The sequence below is a fragment of the Piliocolobus tephrosceles genome, chromosome 3 (genome assembly GCF_002776525.5).
Source record: "Piliocolobus tephrosceles isolate RC106 chromosome 3, ASM277652v3, whole genome shotgun sequence".
NCBI classification, from domain to species: Eukaryota; Metazoa; Chordata; class Mammalia; order Primates; family Cercopithecidae; genus Piliocolobus; species Piliocolobus tephrosceles.
This window is the reverse complement of record NC_045436.1, coordinates 180,129,288-180,151,846: the sequence shown is the minus strand read 5'-3', so window position 1 is coordinate 180,151,846 and position 22,559 is coordinate 180,129,288. Positions and strand designations below refer to the sequence as shown.

Below are 22,559 nucleotides of genomic sequence, written 5' to 3'. Positions count from 1 at the left end.
CTCTGTCTCAAAAAAAAAAGTAGGTGTGTAGGCACGTCTGTGTTTATCTATACCCAGAAAATGGCATGATCTCTGCCATGTTTCTTTATGTTTGGGATGACATACCACCTTCATCTGCACTGCTCTGCAGCCCCCAGAGAAACCTTTTGCACACAGAGGGGCACTGAGGTCAGAGGGACTATTTCTGTCCCTGGAAGGCAGCAGCCCTGGGATCCCACCATGACATTCCCTGGCAGCCAGGTGACCAGGCCACACCACAGCCTGGGTTCTTTGTCTTGTGACGAGGAGAAAAGTCGCCCTCACCCAGGCAAAGCGCGGTGGGCAAAGGGCTGGGCCCCGAACAGGAGCCTTCAGGGCTGGCAAATTAGAACCAGGTCCACACCCTCTCCCTCGCCCAGCGTCTCAGGCAGGCGCCTGGGGTCAGGGTAGGAAGGGCTTCCCTGGTGCCCACGGGAGACTCAGGGCCGCGTTCCCACGGCCCCAGCCCCTCACCCATCCTCTCTCCTGTTTGGCTTGTCTGCAGCCCCTGTGTGCCCTGGAGGCGGCGGCAGCCTCTGTCTGTTCACCTTTCAGCGCCCGGGGGCTGGCACTCACTATCTGTGGATGGACAAGGCAGTGGGGGCTGCGGAAGGGAAAGGGGAGGGCAGCAGCCCTGCCACAGGCATCGCCCACACGCACCCAGGCTGTACACGCTGCAGACATCAGTGCCTGACATCCGCCTCAGCAACTGCCTGGCATCCTCCTCAGAAAAGCGGCCCTCGCTGAAGAATGACTTTTCTTCCTCATTGAGAAAAATCGCACTTTCCATCCTGGAAAAAATTAAGTGCTTTATTTAAAATAACATATTTGCGAAGTCAGCATTTCACACTAAGACACATTCCCATTCCTTGATTTGACAGTCTCGGAGCACTACTCTCTGCCCAGGGGTGGAGACAGAGATTTAAAAACAACAACAACAAAAAGTCTGGATGCAGTGGCTCACGCCTGTAATCCCAGCACTTTGGGAGGCTGAGGCAGGCAGATCATTTGAGGTCAGGGGTTCAAGACCAGCCTAGCCAACATGGTGAAACCCCGTCTCTACAAAAATACAAAAATTAGCCAGGCATGGTGGCATGAGCCTGTAATCCCAGCTGTTCGGGAGGTTGTGGCAGGAGAATCACTTGAACACGGGAGGAAGAGGTTGCAGTGAGCCGAGATCACACCACTGCACTCCAGCCTGGGCAACAGAGCAAGACACTGTCTGGAAAAAAAAAACAAAAAAAAAACAGATCCTGCCCTCAAGGGGTGCCTTGTCTGGCCAGGGGCAGATACCCAAAAGCAGGAAAGGCTACAACAGATGCAAACAGGTAATGGTGTCCTAGGACAGTGAGCTCCTAGACAGCCTTCAAAGCCCCACCTCAAATGTCCCCTCCCTTATGAAGTCCCCTCTGACAGCTGCAGGCAGAACCAATCCAATCTCTCCACATTGTAAACTCTGTACAACCTCAGTGCTCCCCAACATAAACTCAGGGCACTCTCATAAAGTCAGGGAGAAGAACTACAGGAAGAAACAGAGAGAGAGGGAGAGAGGGAAACAGAAAGGAGGCAATTTTTGCTTATAGGACTAAATTACCAGTATAATATGAAACTTTGAAAAGCATCTTATTGAGATTTTAAAAAAACTTAGAGTAGCTTACAGCACATTCTACAAAATAACGGGCCTATATTCTTTAAAAACATCAAAGAAAGACTGAAAAGCTGTTTCATATTAAGAAGGCAAGACAGGACATCTGAATAGAACATGTGGTCTGAAATTTTCATTGTCTATAAAGGGCATCATTGTGACTACTGGCAAAATCTGAATAAGATCTGTAGATAATGGCATTGTATCAGTGCTAATTTCCTGATTTCAACAGTTGTACTGTGGTTACACAAGCAGATGTCCTGGTTTTAGGAACCACATATTGCATTATTTAGGGGTAAAGGAACATCATGTTTACAACTTACTCTCAAAGGGTTTAGAAAAAAATAGAAGTGAAAGACAGAAAGTAATAAAGCAAATATCATAACATGTTAACATTTGTACAATCTGAGTGAGGGCATATGGGAATGTTGTACTCTTTTTGCAACTTTCTTCTAAGTCTCAAATTGTGTCAAAAATAAAGTTAAAGAAAAAAAAAGAAGAGCCACCAGGTTGTTCATTAAATAAAAGATGAAAATCCAGGGTCTGGATTAGGAAAGATATTCAGCAAACATTTGTTGAGTGGATGAGAGAAGTCAGAATTTCTCCATTTGTGAACAGGACCAATGGCACCTGGCCCTGTCATCCTTCTGGGTTAAAGGAAGGGAACAAACTAGCTCATTCCCTGGCTCTTCTCTGACCCTTTTTAAGTTCAGTACATGCTGACTTCACACGGCCCCCAGTGACCTGTTGAGAAGTGGTCTCCGTTGGAAATGGTAGGGATCAGCTAGACCAAGGATGCTCAGACAGTGTCCGGTGGAGCACCAGCTCAGCCAAAAGCAAACAGGGTTGTGTGAGAAGAGGATTCTGGAGGTGACGTAAATGTGGGGAAGGCATTTCAACAGGAAAAAGATGTCTTGTTTGTGCTGGGAATCCCTGGGATCACCCACAAGGGATGTGAACAAAGCTTTTCCCCACTGCTTAGGGCATGATGAAGTCTATGATGGAGTAGTGGGTGAGAACATGCTTTGGGAACTGCTGGTGTAGCTCCTGCCATCAGAGCATGGCCTAGCCGGCTTCCAACTGCTTCTGATGCACAGGTGCCAGAGGTACCAGAGCAGACGGACCCTTTCCATGAGGGGAACAAATGCATGGCTTGATGAGGCATGATAACAAACGGCCTCTAAGACCCAGTCTGAGAAGTGTTGGTCTGTTGCAGCCCCAAACATGGAAAAGGACCACTGAAGACAAGCATCTCATTGGTGGGGCCAGGACCAGGGTCATATGACCCAGAAAGTGGACTCTCCACGCACCCACGTTCTCTGTGCTCCTTGACCGAGGGCTGAAGAAGGTCAAGTCCAGGGAAACAGAATTCCATCAAAGGATGGGCACAGCTGACTCCTCTCCAAAGACCCCCTGCTGTTGCTCGCACTGGGCAGGGAGGACACAGAAGTGACCAGGGAATTCTTCTCCTGGAGTTCCCTGGCTGGGGGCAGGCAGGTCATGGGTGGGGTAGAAATCACAGAGGAAGAGGCATATGGCCAGAAGAGTGCCCCCACAGAGGAGCGACGGGGGCTGACGGGAGGCCCCAGGAGAACAGGGGGGTCGGGGAGAGGGGGCATCCCAGGCAGAAGGGCACACGTGTCACCCAGAGCCGTGTTAGAAGGCATGAGTTACTCTGCGCAGCTGCACTTCGGTGAGCTGATGGCGAGGGCCAGCCTGGCCATGGGGGCCCGCAAGGCCGGGCCCAGAAGCTTCCTGGGGCTTTACGGAGGAGGGCGACGTGTGTACTGGATTACATTGTGTCCCTCAATTCATGTGTCTCGGAACCCCAGAATGTAAGCTTTTCTGGAGAAAGGATCTCTGCAGGTGTAATTAGTTCAGCTAAGATGAGGTCAGACTGGAGTTGGACAGGCGCTAGGAGACGGGCACCCTTAGAAGAAGAGAATACAGTAGACACACAGAGGAAGACAGCCACATGGAGATGGTGGCAGGGTGCAGTGATGTGGCCACAAGCCAAGGAATGCCCACAGCCACCACGAGCTGGAAGAGGCAAGAAGGACCCTCCCCTAGAGACTCCAGAGAAAATGTGGCCCTTCTGGCCTCGGTTTTAGACTTTCAGCCTCCACAACTCTGAACGAGCACATTTCTGTGGCTTTAAGCGCCTGGTGTGCAGAGCCTTATCATGGCAGCCACGTGAAGATAATGCACATGGGCAGGTGGGCATTTGAGGGAACGCTCTCCCTGCAGCAGCCCGGAGGAAGGACACCGGGGAACCCTGGGGCCGAGGGGGCAGCAGCCTGAGGACAAGGGAAGAGACTAGGCGTCATCCACAGTGACTTCCAGGCTTGTCACTTGGGAAGCCAGGTGGACGCAACAATGTCCCCTTAGGTGAGATGGGAGTGGGTTCAGGAAAGGGGCGGGGCTCCAGCCACTCACTCGGACACGGGGCCCTGCATGCTGATGAGGCCGCTCCGCACAAACCCCACCTGGCCCGAGGCTGCGTGTCGGCCCACGCACCAGGGCAGGCCGGGCACCCGCGCCCCAAGGATCTCGATGAGGTCGCCACCTTGGAAGGTCAGCTCTTCGGGCCCCGAGCCCTGGAAGTCTGCCAACGCCGAGGCCAGGCCCACAGCTACAGAAGAAAGCCACACGGTGAGTGCCAGGGAGACCAAATAGGGGCCAGAGCGGGCAGACAGGGCCGATGCCAGCCACCCTGGACCATGGGGAATTCATCTTTTGGCTGCTAGGAGGTTCGTGGTAAAGCTTGGCCTCCGCAATGAGACAGGGAACGTCTACGTGGTCCTCAGAGGGATGTTTTTATCCCTCTATTGAAGATGAGGAAAATGGAGGTTCAGAGATGTTGATAAATGAGCCTCGGCCATCAACCTCCAAAACCAAGGCTCTTTCCTCCTTTCCTTCTGCAGCCACAACCCCCAGCCCCACCCACTCCCCACCCACTCCCCACCCTGCTCCTGCAAGGGGCGTTAGTCCCCCTGACAGGTGCACAGGTCATCCAGACACCGGCAGCTTGGCACAGAGCAAAAAACGCTGGATCTGGCATCCAAGCAGAAGGGCTGCTGGCAGTGCCAGCTTTTCACAGAGAAGACACAGTCACAGTCCTCTGTTAGTGCATGGGGCAAATTCTGCCAGTGCTAGCCCACCTCGACGCAGGGCCTTCCGGGCGTTTCACACAGCGACAGAAGGGTAGAGTCTGAGACTGTTGGGTTGCACTGTCTGAGAAGTGACATTTGGGAGCTCTTCGGAGACGGTGGCCAGGGGCCTTGGTGCAGCTTCACTGAGCATCCTGTGAGGCTGCATCAGCCCCCGGAGTTCCTGAGTATCAGTTATAACCTCACAAGCTGGAGAAGACTCGGTTGGTACAAAAGTAATTGCGGTTTTTGCCATTAAAAGTAATAACAAAAAATCACAATTGCTTTTGCACTACCTAATAGCTCTCTCTCTCTCTCTGTCTCTCTCTCTCTCTGGCTCACGGAGGGTTCAGGACAACTTCCAAAATGTTGGAGCTGCTCCCTGGCACACACGTTTCCCCGGGAAAGAGAGGCCCATGGAAACACTTACCCATCAGCCGGCTGTTGGGCGTCACAGGGCCACCCATGGCGTCATCGATGGGGTCCTGGGGGACCCTAAGAGCCCACCTGGAGCCAGAAGAGGGAGGTCTTTGCTGCGGGATTTCAGATTTGGGGCAGATACATCTGTGCAGAGACTGGACAGGTCAGCCGCCCCCAGCAATCCAAGCAGGTCCCTCGCCTCCCCCGACACACACACATGCACACACACACACGCCTGCCCGGCTGTGTGGCCTTCAGGCCCCGTGTGTGTGGCACTGCTCCCAGGGAGCCCCATGTCCCTCAGCCTAGGGCCCTCATCCTGGAAACACCACCACCCCTGTGAACCTGGAACCCTGCAGACCCCCAAAGCACCTGCCTCCCCAAGCTCCGCACAGAGAGGGGTGAGGGAGATCCCAGCCTGAGGCTCTGGAGGCATGGATTCAAATCCTAGTGCTACTGTGACTTTGCCATATAACCTGGACAGATCACTCCTCTCTCGGCCTCAGTTCCTTCAGCCAGAAAAAAAGGAAGCTGAACTAGATGACTGATAGTCCCTCTTTCTCAGATGGCAGAACACACTCAGTGTCCCCTGTTGGGATGCCACAGGCCGGAGGACATACGGAGGATTCTTAGGAGAAGCTCCTCCTGGGTCTCAGTAATGAGAGAAGCCAAGCCACAGCCTGTCATTGGAGATACGGCAAATCAAGAGACTGAGGTTCTCTCTTTGCTTTGGCTACCAGGAAGCTCCAACCCAAGTTAATATCCCTGCTTCAGCAAGTGAACAGGAGTCTGCATGTCACCTGTCCTCACATCCCCTGGCTCTACCCCTGGGTCCCCTCTGCCTTCTCACTCTGGGTACACATGTTTTATGTAACTTCCTCAAAAGCTTTTTGGATGAGCCTGGTGAGAGCTCATGCCACACCTCCTGTGCCATCAAACCCCAGGATAGCCCTGCCAGGTGGATGTCATTGGCCTGTCATGCAGCTGGCAGACCAGAGGCTCAGACAGGTGGCCAGCTTGCCAAGGCCACACAGCTGGGAAGCAGCAGAACAAGTCCGTGGCCAGGTCTGTCCAGGGCTCCCACCACTCCCTGTCCATCCCCCCTTGACCTCCAGATGACCCGGGCCTGGGAGTCTCGGTGAGGCCAACAGCTCTCAGAGCAGCAAAGGCCGGTACCTACTGATGAAATGGAATCAAAGGCTCCAGGGCGGCTGCCACTGCCACCTCCTCAGAGGACACGCTGGGGCTCGGTGGTGAAGAGTCTGCTTCTGGGGCCGCCTCTCCCTGGGGAGCTCCCGAAGCCCGCCTGAGGGCCTGGGGGCCATTTCCTGCATCCCGGGGACCCGTCATCACTCTCACATGGTGGTCAGGACACAGGACAAAGAAGGGCCCTTCAAAAGGATGGAGGCGGTCACTGAGGGTGGCTGGACTGGCCGCAGCTGTGGCCCTGCCCCCCACACCCCTGCCGGACAGACAACAAAGGCAGCACCCGCAGGAGTGGCTACCCCAATATCTGCAGGTGCAGAAACCCAAAGGGGCCCAGACGGGGAGGTGGGCCCGGGGCGATGTCCCAGCTCAGCCTGCATGTGCTGTGTGAGGCTGGCTCGCCTCAGACCCTCGCCCTGGGCCTCAGTTTCCCTGACTGTGCGATGAGGAGCCAAACGTGGGACCCCCAGGGCCCTTCTGTGTGGACTGCCCCAGTGAGCCCAGTCACCGCTGGCAGCCCTCTCCTGCTGTGGTTGGGTAGGAAAGACAGCCTCGTGTCCCCTCCTCAGACTCGGGGCCAACCACGACGCCAGCGCAGCAACCATGTCGGGGACACGAGCTGGGGGCTGGCACTAGACAGAACCTCTCTTCCGCTGTTTCCCAGGCACCCCTGTGTCCCTGGGGGCTGGCCAGGGTCTCTACCACTAAGTGACAGTGCCACACCAAGCACACCTCCTTGCCTGAAACACCCCTCAGCCTCCAGAGGCTCCGCAGCCCACAGCCCCCGGCATGCTCAGCACAGCGGGATCCAGGCTGTCACCCCACGGCCTGGGCATGCCCCACACAGCTGGACCTCGGCCATCACCCCATGCAACACTCACCTTCTTGGACGAGGAGGCTCTCGTGGGTCAGCCTCAAGGCGTTCTCATCCACATGGACTTGGATGGCCGTCTCCTCCTCCTCACTGGGCGAGAGCAGCCAGAAGGCCTGGTCCATAAGCAGGTTTGCCAGGCAGTGATGAGTGAAGCCTGTGGAAGCAAGGCCCAGTCACCTCAGGGCTCCGGAAGAGGGGCAGGGAGGCAGGGAAGCCTGTGTGGCCCCAGGTTAGCTGAGCCCTGCACTGACCAGGTCCAGGGAGACTTGCCCTGAGATGCACACAGTGCTGGCTACACAGCCTGACTGTCCGGGCTGTGAGAGGTCAAGCTCAGCTCCACCACCCACCAGCAGCAACCATGGTCAAATTATCTGACCTCCAGCTCCACCACCCACCAGCAGCAACCATGGTCAAATTATCTGACATCCCCACAACTCCGTATTCACCTCTGTGAGACAGTGACCATGTGGTCGGGGGCCATGCAGGCCATGGGGGTGCAGGCTAGCAGCAAGGTGAGTCTGAAATGCACATGAGTGAGCCCCATCCTGCATTATGAGCTGATATCTGTTTCCATTTCTATCAGGTGAAGCCTTGTCTTTGGGGTGCTGCAAGCTCCCCACTCCTGTCTGGGACAGTGAGCCTTCGTTCACCACAGCTGAACTAGGAGGCTCCGTGCACGCTTAAGGCACAGGCAAGTGACGTGAGAATCCTTCCTCCACACTCAGTGTAGAGTGGACTCTGAAAGAGGGGGACGGGAAGCCTGCTGCCCTCTGGATGGACGCCCCCCTGCCCCGCCCGCAATGGCCATCACTGTGGATGGGCAGCCAAGGATGAGCCACTTCCTCCAAGAACCGGCCAAGGGGGATGAGCGTCAGCCCTGCTCACCGGTGCTCGGGGAATTGTGGCTACAATTGCTATTCCCTAATTTACTCGGCCCTGAAATCAAGGGTGGTACAGCAAGATCCCCAGGGAGGCTCCGTTAGAGCCTGGAATTCCTCCAAATGGAACAGGGAATGTTTCAGGAAGAGCTCACGTGGGTCAGCTTTCAAATAACAGCTTTCCTGGTCAGCACTGAGGCCACTGGATGGCAGCTTCCCTCAAGTTGTGGTTGAGTGAAATTACAGAAGGCAGCACGTGAAGGCAACTAGATGCGCAGCCTACATCATTCCTTCAACAAAGACCCACATCCATCCACGACTCCGCCTACCCGGCATTTCTCCCTGAGCACCAGGTGTGCATACCAGTGTTGCTATCTCTCTGTGAGACCTTTGTGAACCTGCCTGTTCTAAAGCACGGATTTGTGGCTCACGCCTGTAATGCCAGCACTTTGGGAGGGCAAGGCGGGCAGATCACCTGAAGCAAGGAGTTTGAGATCAACTCGATCAACATGGTGAAATTCCATCTCTACTAAAAATACAAAAATTTAGCTGGGCATGGTGGCTTGTGCCTATAATCCCAGCTTCTCAGGAAGCTGAGGCAGGAGAATCGCTTGAACCCCGGGGGCAGGGGTTGCAGTGAGCTAAGATTGCACCATTGCACTCCAGCCTGGGTGACAGAGTGAGACTTCGTCTTAATAAATAGGGCGCGGTGGCTCACGCCTGTAATCCCAGCACTTTCGGAGGCTGAGGCGGGTGGATCACAAGGTCAGGAGATTGAGACCATCCTGGCTAACATGGTGAAACCTCGTCTCTACTAAAAATACAAAAAATTAGCTGGGCATGGTGGCGGGCGCCTGTAGTCCCAGCTATTCAGGAGGCTGAGGCAGGAGAATGGCGTGAACCCGGGAGGCGGAGCTTGCAGTGAGCCGAGATTGCGCCACTGCACTCCAGCCTGGGCGACAGAGCTAGACTCGGTCTCAAAAAAAAAAAAAAAAAAGTGAACAAAACAATAAATAAATAAAGCACCAATTTGTAATCTAAGTGCATAGTGTGTAACCGACACCTTCCAACGGGCGTCCCCATGACCAATTCTGGGAGGGTCACCTCTTTACCAAGAGCGTGGTAGGTGGAAAACTTCCAGATTTCTTCAAAAGTCTTAAACGTCACCACGATCCGGTCCTGGTCACTGTGGATCGACAGCAGCCTGGCTGATAATTCCTTCAGAGAAAGAAATAGGAATTCGAGAGGGCCCCAGGAGCTCTGGGGCATCTGTCAGGAGGACAGGGTCCACGTGACAGAGACGTCTTGCAGATGTGGCCCCAGCAAGGCACGACACACCCAGGGCAGATTCCTTCACATTCCAAGTCATCTCCTCCCCTGCTCTCAAGCCAGCCATGGCTCCCCAGAGCCTGTGGGGAGAAGCTCCTGCCCTTCCCAGAGCTCATGTGGCCCCCATGTCCTGGCCCCTCACCCTCTACACCTCCCCCTCAGCACTCCACCTGCCTTATCCCCCACACACCAGTGACCACCTGTTCTCCCCACCTAAGCTGGCTCCTGTTTGGCTGTGCTCCCAGCGCCACCTGCAGCATCAGCTCCGATTTCCATCTCCCCAGCCAGCATCCCCTCTCCTCTGATTTCTATTCATCAGTGTTGACAGGCACATGAAAAATAACAGCAGCTAACACAGCTCTTCCGACTCGGGAAGTATGTGTCGCGGGGTACTATCTCCATTTGAGAGACAAAAAATAAGGCCCTGTTTCTTTCTTTTCTATTCTTTTTTTTTTTTTTTTTTTTTTAGAGATGAGGTCCCACTCTGCCACCCAGGCTGGAGTGCAGTGGCACAATCACGGTTCATTGCAGTCTCAACCTCCTGGGCTCAGGTAATCCACCCATTTTACCCTCCCACAGGTGCGCACCATCACACCTGGCTAACTTTTTTATGTTTTGTAGAGACGAGGTCTCCCTATGTTGCTGAAGCTGGTCTTGAACTCCTGGGCTCAAGTGATCCTCCTTCCTCATTCGCCCAAAGTGCTAGGATTATAGGTGTGAGCCACCATGTCCTGCTGAAGGCCCCATTTCTTATCCAAGGTCTGACCTCTGTAAGTGGCTCAGCTGAGATTCAAACCCAGAGCCAGCAACTGACTCAGTGCACCTGTGCCCGACATCACGCACCACAGCCCCACGTGTCGAGCAGGTACTATGTGTCCAGCACCCTGCAGGTGCTTGGTGTGAGTCAATCACATAACCCTCAAGTCAGCTCCTAGGGACGTAATTCTAAGCATCCCCAGTATGTGGCTGAGGAAGCAGGGTTCATAGAGGCTGAGAGGCACCGGCCAAGGCCAGGCTGGTTCAACCCCAGTCAGTGGTGGTAATGCCCAGCCCAGCTCCCAAGCCCCCGGCCCTCAGCCATGGGGAGGTCTGCCAGGCCCAGACACACCCTGTGCCAGCCTCCCCAGAACGCTGGTATGTGCAGAGGCCCGCAGGATGCTGGCTTTGTCGCCAGGAAAAAAATAATAAGACTAACTTCACCCTCGTCCTTAACTCCCCATCAAAGAGACTTTGACAGTCCTTGCGAGTGGAGGACAGGTGGAGAAAGTGACAGCTCGAGGTCCCCTGTGCTGGGGCTGTGGGAGAGCAGAGGGGACGATCACAGTGCCCCCCACAAAGCAAGTGGGAGAAACAACGCTTCGCCATCCCCTGGGTATCACAGCCTCCCCTCCCTCCGAGGCCACCACTCTCCTGAGTGGCTCTTGCTCTCAGAGGCCTGTGTCCTCAGTCCCCGGTCTCAGACACTGCACCTCAGTCCCTCCCTGCCCCCAATTCCAGCTCCCATCCCTGCCCAGGCCCCAGAAGGCTACTCACCCCGAGCACGCGAGCCATCTCCCGGCTGTCATTCTCCAGCAGGCGGAGCTGGCCCCGGAGGGTCTGCTGTAGGCCGGGGTCCTGTAGCCCGCTCTTCCTCCGCACAGCCAGCAGCTGCAAGGTCAGGTCTGGAGGGGCAGATGGAGAGTGGGCAGCTGGTCTAGCCTGGGCTGGGAGGTCTGTGGGACACTGTATTCCCCCTGCCAGCCTCCAACCACACACCTGACCTTGAAGGCCTGGGCAGTGGGCTCCTGGGGAACCCAAGCCCTGGGTTTAGATCTCAACCTTGCCCCACCCCTAAAAAGGCCTTGGACCGCTGCTTAGCTCCCAGCCTGTTTCCTTCGGGATGAGTGCCTGTCCTATGGAGTGGTGGAGACAAGTGGACTCATGCAGGCCAGGCCGGCACAGCAACCACTGCACACAGATGGTCTCTCCTCCCTGGCACCGTGACCTCCAACCCTTCCCCTCAGTGCCCTTCCCCTAGAGGGTTGCTGCATCGGAACCTGCGGGTACGGGACCTGGACAGTTGCATTTAGCAAGCCCCTCTTCCACCCCCATGGTGACTGTAAAGTGGGGAGTCTGGGACCATGGGGCACCCACCTCCAGCAAACACCCCACAAGCACCTTGGAAACCTCAGTTCTGCCTCCCTAAGCCAGCTCCTTTCCACTTCCTCCCTGTCTCTCAGAGGGCAGAGGGCCCCACCCCTGCTCGGATCAATGACACCTCCCACTCACACACCACATCAGCCACCAGCAACCTCGTGGGCTCCACCCCCCACCCCACCCCTGCCCCCAAGCCTTGGCGGGTCTGACCTGGGCAGCTGTCCACACCTGGCTCTCCCTCCCGTCTGTCCCCTGATCTGTGCAGGGCCATTGGGACCCCATGATGCACGGTCCGACCCATCACGTCTGCTCTGGGCCGTCCCTGTGGCACCGTCCAGTGGAACCTTCCACGGGGTGGGCGTGGGCTCTGTCTGCTGGGTCCCATTCGGGGGCCACCCGCCACGGGGGCCGCGGAGCTCCTGAGATTGACCCCCCTCCTCAGTGTCTGAGGTTGGCAATTTCCCACTAGAATCCAGGCTCCTGGGGCTGTGACCCCGTCTGCCCTGTGCACTATCCCTCCCAGTGCCTGGAAACACAGAGAAAAAGAGCTTCCCGATCCTCCAGGTCAAGACTCTGCCCCAGATCTCTAGGCAGTGTCATTCCAGGGGCTTTGGCCTCTACAGAGCCAATGGGAGAAGTGGGGGAGGGGGGAAGAGAATGAATAGTAGAACGGGAGAAGGAGAGCAGGGAGAGGGGAGAAACTGGGATGGGGAGAGGGAAGAAGGGAGAAAATGGGGGCGGGTGTGGAGAGGGACAGAGAGGGGAGAAACTGGGATGGGGAGACGGAGGGAGAGGAGAGAAGCCAGGAGAGGGAAAGGGAGGGAGGGGGAGAAAATGGGAGGGAGGGAAAGCTGGAGAGACGGACGGAAATGAGACAGAGGCAGAAACGGATTCTCACACCTTTGAATAACCCTGAAGCACCTGCCTGAGAGTTTTCTGCTGGGGACCCCTGAGCACACACCCTCACCCACTATGGGGGAAGGGCCAATCTAGACACAATCTGGAATCCACTCCCCCAACAGGAGACACCAGCCCATCATTCCACAGTGGTTCCTGAGCTGCGATGGTCTTAAGTTCCTGCTCCCATAAGAGGGTGGGCATTGCATTATCCCTTTGTTGTTGTTGTTGTTGTTGTTGTTGTTTTCAGAACAGTCTCTCGCTCTGTTGCCCAGGCTGGAGTGCAATGGTGCAATCTCAGCTCACTGCAACCTCTGCCTCCTGGGGTCAAGTGATTCTTCTGCCTCAGCCTCCAAGTAGCTGGCATTACAGGCGTGTGCCAGCTAATTTTTTTATTTTTAGTAGAGATGGGGTTTCTCCATATGGGCCAGGCTGATCTTGAACTCCTGACCTCAAGTGATCCACCTGCCTCAGCCTCCCAAAGTGCTGGGATTACAGGCATGAGCCACCGCACCCGGCCTGCATTTTCAAATTCTAAATAACCTGTCCTATTGCCTAACGCATCCTGGTCATCCCAAGTGGCCACCAGCAGTGCTGACCACACAGAAGGAAAGTCAGAGGACAGCCGGACATCACAGCAAAGTTGAAAAGCCAACATGGATGCTGGGGTCTCCATTCCTCCCCAGCTGGGGGTCGGGGGGTCTCCAGGGTAAGGGGCTTTTTAACACCTCCACAGCCCACAACTTCCTGGGCCCCCTTCCACAGCTCTGCTCCCCAGCCCAGGGCTGCCTCCCTCCACCCGTGCCCTGCAGAGATCCTATCCCTGGGAAGCCTGTGCGTGGACGCCTGGCGCCACAACGCGGAGGGTACTTTCACCTACTTCTTACCATATGGCACCTGCGAAGCCCTTCCCCACGGTGTCACCCACGGAGCCCCCAGGACCCGTGTCCCCTGTTTGTTCAGATGCATACAGGGAAGCCTAAGGGAGCCCCCAGGGGCTATGTCCCCCTCTGGGTGCAGGACCTGGGCGTCCACATTTAACAAGCCCCTCTTTCTATTCCTACCGTGATTTTAAGGCGGGAAGTCAGAGGCCACACGTTGAGAAGCCCTGGGTTAGACTCTTGGATGCCCAGGGAGCGCCACAGCCCAGATTTGAACCTGAAGCCCTGTGTGGGGCACAGGATGTTTACCTGTGGGATAAGCCCCCATCTGCCAGGGAGGGGTCCCAGCGGCCGGCCCAGCCACACGGGCGGCAGAAGTCTCGTCTGCAACACAGCAGGTTCCCAGGATTAGGGGAGACCAAGCAAATGCCTGGCTCCCCTGAAGGCACCAAACACTCCAGGTCTTTCTGCAAGAAAAGAGGTGAGTTCTGTCCCGCACAAGCCGCCTTTCCCACAGTTGCCTTCCTCCAGTCTCCCCAGAGCCCAGCAAGGAGGGAAGCTGCCTGCATTTCCTAGTGTGCTGTGACAAGCTGCCCCACACTCAGAAGATTAAGACCACACGACCCGTAGGACCCCGCTGCTCTGAAGTTCCAATGGGCCTCACAGAGCTAAAGTGAGCGTGTGGACAGGGCCCTGTTCCTCCCAGGGGCTCTGGGGAGAATCCACTCCTCGCCCTCAAGAGGCCGCACATGTCCCTCGGCTTGTGGCCGCCACTTCTACTTCCGCTTTGTCACTGCATCTCCTTTTCTGCCTCTCCCTCCTGCCTTCCTCCTACAAAGGCCCTGTGATTCCATGGAGGGCCCATCGGAGCATCCGGGATCCTCTCTCCATCTCGAGATCCTTGCCTTTGATGACATCTGCAAAGTCCTTTTTGCTGGATGAGGTAATGCAGGCATAGGTCCTGGGCATAACGACATGGGCATTTTTGGGGGATTTTATCTTGCTGCCCACAGATGGGCTCAGCCTCACAGCTTGTGCAGGTGGGAGCCGGGACACGGACCCCTACTGGCTGCTCAGTTCCCTGCTGGGGGTCACCCCTCTGGCCATTGGTCCTGCAGAGTTTGCATCTTGGCCTGGGCGCTTCATCTTTGTCCTGCGCAGTTTCTCTATCCAGGCCTCAGGATCCAGGGGGATCTGATTAGGAAAACCTGCATCTGCAGCAGAGCGTAGTGAACTTCCGTGTGGCCAGTCTTCACAGCCTCCTAGACGTCTCGCTCGGAGCCCTGGGCGCAGCTCAGCCACAGTGGTCTTGGGCCTTGCATCGCCCAAGTGATAGTGTTCACTTCACACCAGCATTTGCTGACCACCTGCAGTGGTGTGCGCTTGCCCTGTGTGGCCAGAGCCCATTCTTAGGCCTCACTTACTCTGCAGCCCCAGCCCAAGCCCAGAGCTAGGCATGCAGTGAGGACTCAGAAATATCTCAAACGGGCCAGACGCAGTGGCTCACGCCTATAATCCCAGCACTTTGGGAGGCTGAGGCAGGTGGATCACGAGGTCAGGAGTTCGAGACCAGCCTGGCCAACATGGTAAACCCCGTCTCTACTAAAAATAGAAAAATTAGCCAGGCAGGGTGGCGCATGCCTGTAGTCCCAGTTACTCAGGAGGCTGAGGCAGGAGAATCGCTTGAACCTGGGAGGCGGAGGTTGTAGTGAGTTGAGATCGCAACATTGCACTCCAGCCTGGGCGACAGAGTGAGACGTTGTCTCAAAAACAAAAGAGAAATGTCTCAAATGGAAAGAAGTGTGTGTTGCTCAGATCTTGGCTCCGTTGGTTGATGCACCTGACAGCTGTAACCGAAACACACCCTGTGGATGCCCCCGTGGGCTAAAAAGAACGTGTGCTCAGACTTTTGTGCTACAGAATCCAGCAGCAGCCAGCCTGGAGATTCACTCCCTGTGTGAAGAAGATCTGAGCCCCTGGCTCATCGCACGGAATGCAGGCCATGCAGATCCTGCCCCCTTGTTTGGAAGGGTTGGATGAGGGTTGCCAGGTGGAGGATGGTAGAGGGAGGGTGCTAAGGGAAAATGCTATATCAACTGCATGCTTTTTTACAGGGGGCCTGTCCAGCCCGCCACTGCTGAACCACCCTGTATGGAAATCCTCTTAATCAACCCTATGTCATGGTCGCCGGCTCTGGGTCTCCTCTTCAGCCTCTCGAACAAGGTGCCGTCCCTGTTGAAGTTGATAGGTGTCCGGCCCAACAGCTTCTAAACATCATCCTCCAGTTCAGAAGCCAGGGCTCCCTGGAAACCCAGCCGATCCCAGGGCTGTGGCAGGGAAAGTGCAGCATGAGCCCGGAACATCTCATGTCCCAGAAAGCGAGGACGCACCCACTGGGTGATGTAGACATATGGAAAACCCAAATCTAGGGTGATCTGAATGACGAAATAGGTAATGATATATACAGTCCGGAGACTCGATTAAAGATGTGTGAGCCTACGCTGAATTAAATCAGTGGATACCTGGGGAGCGGAACAGCTCTTCCTTACAGTTGAAAACTGATTGCTGAATGGAGAAGGCTTGCCTCATTAGACAGTCACTGCCTGGCAGCCTCTGTCGCAAGGACTATTTCAGCCAGGCCAGCCCATGATGAGACAGTAGAGCTTCAGGAGTTTGACAAGGAACAGGATAGTCACGCAGTTTCAGAGTGTCGTCCCCCCAGTTACTTACTAACTGCGGAGGGGAGAAAAATAACCGTGCAGTGGGGAGAACTGGCAGGTGCCCCTTCCCTAAGGGACCAAAATTAGCATCACCAGCCAGAGACTAATGGACATCGTCTGCACTGAAGAAACATTGCTTCTGCGGGATTCCTGCCCAAATCCCTAATGTGACTGTGAAGAAAATATTAGCTGCACTCGAATCGAGGGACATTCTACAAAGATCCAAACTGTATCTTCAAAACAGCAGCCTCCAGATTAAAAGGTACCTCAGAGAGGTCGCGTCAGAATACAAGGTGTGACCCAGGAATATATATACATTTTCTTTTGCTATAAAGGATATTATTGGGATAAATGGCAAGATCTGAATGAGGCCTGTAGATGAGGTGATGGTGTTATTAAAACCAGGAAATGAACATTGAAATGATCACAATGCGGTTATGTAAGAGAACATCCTGGTTTTAGGAAATATGGACACCTTTTAGGATGAAGGGGCATCATATCTGCCATTTACTCCCAAAAGGATCAGAAGAAAATCACACACACACACACACACACACGAGTACACACACAAAGTAAAAGTCATAAAATGTGAACATTCAAGGAATCTGGGTGTGGACAAATGGAATTATCTGCACTATTTCTTGCCACCTTTGATGTCTATCTGAAATTGCCCAGAGAAGATGAGGAGGTGAAGAAGCTGAGGAGCCCCACCCCAAGCCAGCTTTCCCTCGGCCCATCCAGCCTCCTAAGCAGGCAGAGTTTCCTCAGCTCCCCTCCGCTGGGCCCACAGAGATTCGCTCCAGGCAGAGGCGATGCCACAGTGCTTTGCTCAGCCTCTGGAGGAAGAAACACCCAACCACTCAGGGCAAAGGCTTCCAACTCGCGCCACTCCCGTTCCCAGAGGCTCCCAGCTCCGCCCTGGGCCCCGCGGCTCTGTGGGAGGCTGGCCAGGGCCCTCCTGCTCTGTGCACTCATGGCCCCGGGCACGGCCCAGCCCCTTCCTTTCTGTGAGGCCTGCCCTGGCGGGAACGTGATTCCGTGGCCTGGTGGGCTCCCCAGGCCCAGGCCACGCCCCAAACCTCTGAGCCGCCCTTCCTGGCAGGGCATGCCGGTGCCTGCAGACCACTTCCCCTTTGTGATTCAGGGCAGGATCCGCCCTCATGCGGGAGGGCAGGACTGCAGGTATAAAACACTCCCACACCTGGCTGTGAGCCAGGCGACAGCATCTGAGGTTTCCACGTCCAAACACATCCTTCGTTCATCAATCCCTTGAACAGTGACGGAGCACCTACCATGTGCCAAGCCCTGGAGTCCCGAGACAGGGACGTGGGCAGCTAAGAGGAGACCAGGCTGAGGCTGGACACTGGGAGGAGGCGGCCCAGGGAGGGGTCACAGCCGCAGCTGTCTCCGGCCCGGGAGAGGCTTGCAGGCCTTGGTGTCCCCTGCCTCTCCCCTCCTCCCCTTCAGGATCTCAGGATGAGGGTCAGATGGGATCCTGGAGATCACCTAGACCACCCTTCAGGTTTCCCAGGGATTCAGCAGACTGGGCACGCGGCCTGGCCCGGCCCCTGACTGCAGGGCGGCCTGGCCCGGCCCTTCCCTCTCTGCACCTTGGGTGCCTTGGGGAATGAGGATGCCTCATCCTGAGGACTCTCAGGGGTTTCCAAGGCCAAACCCATCGGACTGTTTCTGGAATGATCTCTGAACGTGTGGGTTCAAATACCCCTGTCTCGTTCTTTGCCAGTTTTGTCATCACTGACCTGTCCCTGGAAAAACACGAGCTGGGCTCTGGCCTCTCCAGTGACTCAGCGGGCGCAGGGGCTCCAGTAAACACACACAGGGGAAGGAAATGAGAAGTGATGGAGAGCAGACCCCAGCCCCAGCCCTTACCCCAGGAGGCCTGAAGGCGGACAGGGCGGTGAAGGACGGATGGACAGGGCAGGTGGGGTGGAGAAGTGGACGGGATGGACTCACCGCCTCTCCCCGGCGCCTTGGCCTCCTCAGGCCCCGCTTTCTCCCAGCTCACAGAGGGCCTTGTGGCCACCGTCCAGACATGGTCCCGGCTGCTGCCCCCTCCTGAGGGTCCCACGGGACCCCTCCCCATGGGGGTCGGCTCCTCAGTGATCACAGCAGGGAGGTTCTCCATGACCCGCGGAGGCCTCACATGCCTGGTCCTGTGGACAGAGTGGGTGTGGTCAGGAGAGGCAGCCCCTGAGAACCAGCACAGAGGCTGTGTCCAAGGCCGGGGCCCAGAGGAGAGAACGCCAGCGTTGCTGAGCGTCTGCACCTTTCAGACCCAGCGGGCCCCTCACCGCAGCAGGTGACCGTGCGTGGTATTGTGGTGGGCGTGACCCCGCACCGCTGCTGTGCCTCCCGCCCCATCTCGGGTGTGCTGTGCTCCCTTCCTCCACGGGGCCTCCTCTCGCTGGTTTTCTGCCTGGAGGCCCCTTCCCCGTCGAGGCAGAGCCCCTGGGTGCCTTGGGCCCCTCCTCAGGAGCCAGTCACTGCCTCTTTGCTGGGCCGTCATGCCTGACAGACCGTACTCCCGGGACAGTGCTCCGTCGCCTGCCAGAAGACACAGAAGGACACAGAGTCCCCCTGACGGCATCACATGCAGGTGCAGGGCCCATGGGGATGGTGGCCAGGGCCAGGGCTGAGGCACGCAGGGGACAAATCCCAGCTGTGGCCACAGGGATGGGGTCAGCCATGTCCTCCTCAGCTCCGGCCTCAGGCAGAGAGGCTGACAAAAGGGGAGGATGGCAAGCGCAGAGTCAGGACCCTGCTATCCCTGCAGGGAGGGCTTGGTCATGGGGGCCTCACTGTGCCCTGATTGTGGGTGGAGAAGGGTCCACCCTGCCCCTCCAGAACGCCATGGCCAGGGTGGTTTTCAAGTCCAGAGCCTCGGGGAGTGATGGGGATGCAGAGGAAGGAAAAGGGGTTCCATCAGTGCCTGATGTGTGGTGAGAAGGTTTTCCCTGCTGCGATCTAACGCAGGGTCCGCTGCCCCTCCTTGGTGAAACGTGAGGTAGGAAAGAAATAAGCCAGCATCCCCTGCAGCTCCTGCCTTCCATCCCCCCGCCCCACAAGACATTCTGAGCAAACACTGGGACAGCTACGTGTGGACTCGTCCCCTTGCTCTTGGCTTGAAGCCCCCCCCCAGTGGCCACCAAACATCCCCTCTGCAGGCAGGGCACAGAGAACTGGGGCAGCTACGCCTCTGACCTCTGTCTGGGGGCAAAAGTGCAAGTCTGGCCTCCTCTGTCCCGTCACCCCTTTTGTGGTGGACGCTGGGGAACAAGGCACCCAGGGCTTGCCAGGGCCTCTGTCCGGGCCTCAGAGCCCTGATGGGCCCACCAGGCTGGGGCCTCCCAGCGGCCAGGACAACCCCCAGAGCTTCCTGTCCTTGTCCCCATCTCCCACTTCCACCCTGGTCTCTGGGCAGGGAATGTGGCAGGGGACTGGGAGGCAAACCGGGCAGCTGTTGGGGGTGCGTGGGGTCTGCAGTCAGGAACACAGGACGTGGCTGTGAAGGGGAGGCAGGAGGCCCGGGACATCCAGCACCCAGGAAAGGCAGGAGCAGGGGGTTGAGTCCACACGTAGGAAAGTCTGTTCCAGTGTGCTCAGAATGTCTCGCAGGGGCGGGGAGATCAGAAGCAGGAGCTGTGGGAGTGCTGGGCTTATTTCTTCCCCACCTCAATTTTTCACCAAACAGGGCAGCTAAGCCTGCATCAGACAGCAGCACAGAAAATCTCACCATACATCAAGCACAGACAGAGCCCGGCTTCCTTCCCCAGCACCCCCAGCCCTCCCCAAAGGCTCGAGCCTGAAAACCCAGAGGCGGTCAAGACTGACCTCAGGACGCCCAGGACAGTGGGTGTCAACTGGCACACCTCCCATTGCCAGATGACTTGCCCACCTCCCCAATACACAGATGGGAAAACCGAGGCTCTGAGGAGTCAGGCAATTCTCCCGCCTGTGCACGCGTGCGCACACACACACACATACACCTGCACGCCCATCAGACCAAAGCAGAAGCACACACTGCAGCTACCATCCCTGCTGCCTCTTCCCCACCTGTGAGCACCTCCTCCATCCCTGCACTGCTCTCGGTTCTGGCCACCACTGCGGCGTCAGGTCCCTTCACAGAGGCTGCTCCCCAAGAGGCAGCTCCCCTGTAACATTTAGTACAGAATGAGGAAAACCTCATGGGGGGGCGAGTCGGCTGCAGGCAGGGACAAGTGGGTGTCATGTAAGCCCAGCCATCACCCCTGCCCCCATGGCTGTGGCTGTCACCCTGAGAACTGGCCTCCCAGGCCCCAGCTCACTGCACACTTTGGGCTCCATCAGCACAGCAGGGGCAGGAGAAGCCCACCGTCTAAAGTCTTTGATTTCAACCACCACCACCCACCCCTGTACTGTGCCAGCTCTGAGCCGGCCAGTGGGAACATAGAGGGAGAAAGACGCAGACCTGCTAAGTTGAGAATTTAGACAGAATAGCGATAGTTCCATGAGGCAGGTTCTATGAGGCATAGAGAGGGACCCCTAGCCCTGGCCGGGGAGGGAATCTCACAGTCCGGGAAGGCTCCCTGGGGACTTCAGACCACAGGGCCTCAGCCAGACCAGCCCCGGGCCAGCAAGGCTTGCAGAGGCGACAGCTCCTGGCTGTGAAGTGGCCCCGGCACACCCCCTCCCACCTGCACACCTGCTCCAACTGTAACCTGACTGGTCAGTTTGTGGCCAAATCCTTCCCACCCCCCAACCACCTCTGAGGGGCACGGACCGGGACCTCTGGGGGCCGGGAATGGTGAATCAAGAGACATGTGACGCCAAGAGGTGCCCAAGAGACCCTTCAGGGAAACTGCTTGCCCAGGAGTGGGAGCAGGGTGCAGCCTGTAAGACTTGCTTTCCAAAGAAGGAAGCGTGCGTGGAACTGCGGACACGGAACATGGCCTCACTGATCAAATGCCTTGTGTAGGCCGGGCGCGGTGGCTCAAGCCTGTAATCCCAGCACTTTGGGAGGCCGAGATGGGCGGATCACGAGGTCAGGAGATCGAGACCATCCTGGCTAACACTGTGAAACCCCATCTCTACTAAAAATACAAAAAAACTAGCCGGGCGAGGTGGCGGGCGCCTGTAGTCCCAACTACTCCGGAGGCTGAGGCAGGAGAATGGCATAAACCCGGGAGGCGGAGCTTGCAGTGAGCTGAGATCCGGCCACTGCACTCCAGCCCGGGCTACAGAGCGAGACTCCGTCTCAAAAAAAAAAAAAAAAAAAAAAAAAAAATGCCTTGTGTAGCCTGGGGCCTTCGCCCTCCCTGTTCCCATGTCCTGGGACCCTGGTCACGCCTGGAGAGCTCTGGGCACCTTCAGGGACAGCGCGGGACACTCCGGCTGCCCTCGCCCAGCCTCAGACTTTGCTTTCTCCTCCTTGCTTTGCAGGACTGCGGTCCTGGCACCTGTGGCTGCCTGTGCCCACCACCTGGCCCCGGGTCTGTGGCAGCACCAGGAAGCCCCTGCCTGCGAGGCCAGGCTGTCTTCCCATCTCATCTCCGGAAGCACATGGAGGGGTCTCAACAAAGCGCTGGAGTCCACTCCCTGGTGTGCGAGCTTCCTGGTTTAGGGGGTCTTTTGCTCCCAACGCCTGACCTCTGGGTCCTTGTCCTCCCATCTCTGCCTCTTTGTCCCTCAGGAGCCAGGTCTTATGTCCCTGTAAGCAGAGCAGGAGTCCCAGCAGCCTTTCTGCATCCACTGGCTGATGCCCAGGACACCTGCCTGCCTCCCAGCCCCCCTCCCCCTGGGTTAGGAACGGGCCTGTTCAAAATGGCATCCAGGGCTTCTATGGGCCTGGCACACAGCCGGTGCTCACAGACGGTCTCCTGAGAAAAGGAAGGCTCCCCAGGCTCAGGGAATTTCCCACCTGCTGTTACAACCCTAAGTGTGGGGTTCCTGTGCAGAGCCTGGCGATGAGGAAGTGAGTCCCATCTCCGCAGCGTCCCCTCCCTCAGCCCTGCAGGCCCAGCTACCACTGCACAAGCAGAGGCCCCAACCACGAGTAGGTGTTGATGCTCCCAGGGGCCAGCTCACCGAGCTGGGGGACCACCAAGCAGCCTGCGAGACTCTCTCCTTCCTGCCTTTATCCTGTTTGTTCAGTTTATCATCAGGACAAACCCTTGGAGGGCCCTGGATGGGTCAGAACAGACCCCAGCCCCAGGCCAGACTCCAGCCCCAGGGGAAGGGTGGAATTTGGCTCCAGAACATGGAGACGTGGGGCCAAAGCCTGGTTTCTGGGAGGCCTCTCCATGCCTCAATTTACTGAGCCAGAAAATGAGAACGAGCACGCACACCGCACAAGTGGGTCGAGTGGGTTAAAGGGACAGTGCTCCTGGTCCGTAGAGTTTGGTGAATG

The 22,559-nt window shown here is 56.8% G+C and overlaps 1 protein-coding gene across 9 annotated transcripts in view; it reads right to left on the bottom strand.

Moving 5' to 3' along the window:
* SH3TC1 (SH3 domain and tetratricopeptide repeats 1) overlaps positions 1-22,559 on the bottom strand; it is a 42,749-nt gene that overhangs the window by 17,999 nt on the left and 2,191 nt on the right. For 3 of the 9 annotated variants that reach the window (XM_023206841.2, XM_023206840.2, XM_023206839.2), the window contains 9 exons: positions 18,128-18,327; positions 13,743-13,817; positions 11,053-11,180; positions 9,303-9,408; positions 7,320-7,466; positions 6,413-6,623; positions 5,243-5,376; positions 4,100-4,295; positions 679-809 (listed from right to left, as the gene is read on the bottom strand). In XM_023206841.2, the coding sequence (XP_023062609.1) occupies positions 679-809; positions 4,100-4,295; positions 5,243-5,376; positions 6,413-6,623; positions 7,320-7,466; positions 9,303-9,408; positions 11,053-11,180; positions 13,743-13,817; positions 18,128-18,299 (1,300 nt within the window). In that variant the 5' untranslated portion in view covers positions 18,300-18,327. Of the gene's footprint in view, positions 1-678; positions 810-4,099; positions 4,296-5,242; positions 5,377-6,412; positions 6,624-7,319; positions 7,467-9,294; positions 9,409-11,052; positions 11,181-13,742; positions 13,901-17,913; positions 17,974-18,127; positions 18,328-20,227; positions 20,326-22,559 lie in introns of those variants that run through there. The other 6 variants (XM_026448272.2, XM_023206843.2, XM_023206845.2 and 3 more) reach the window with 6 other exon arrangements.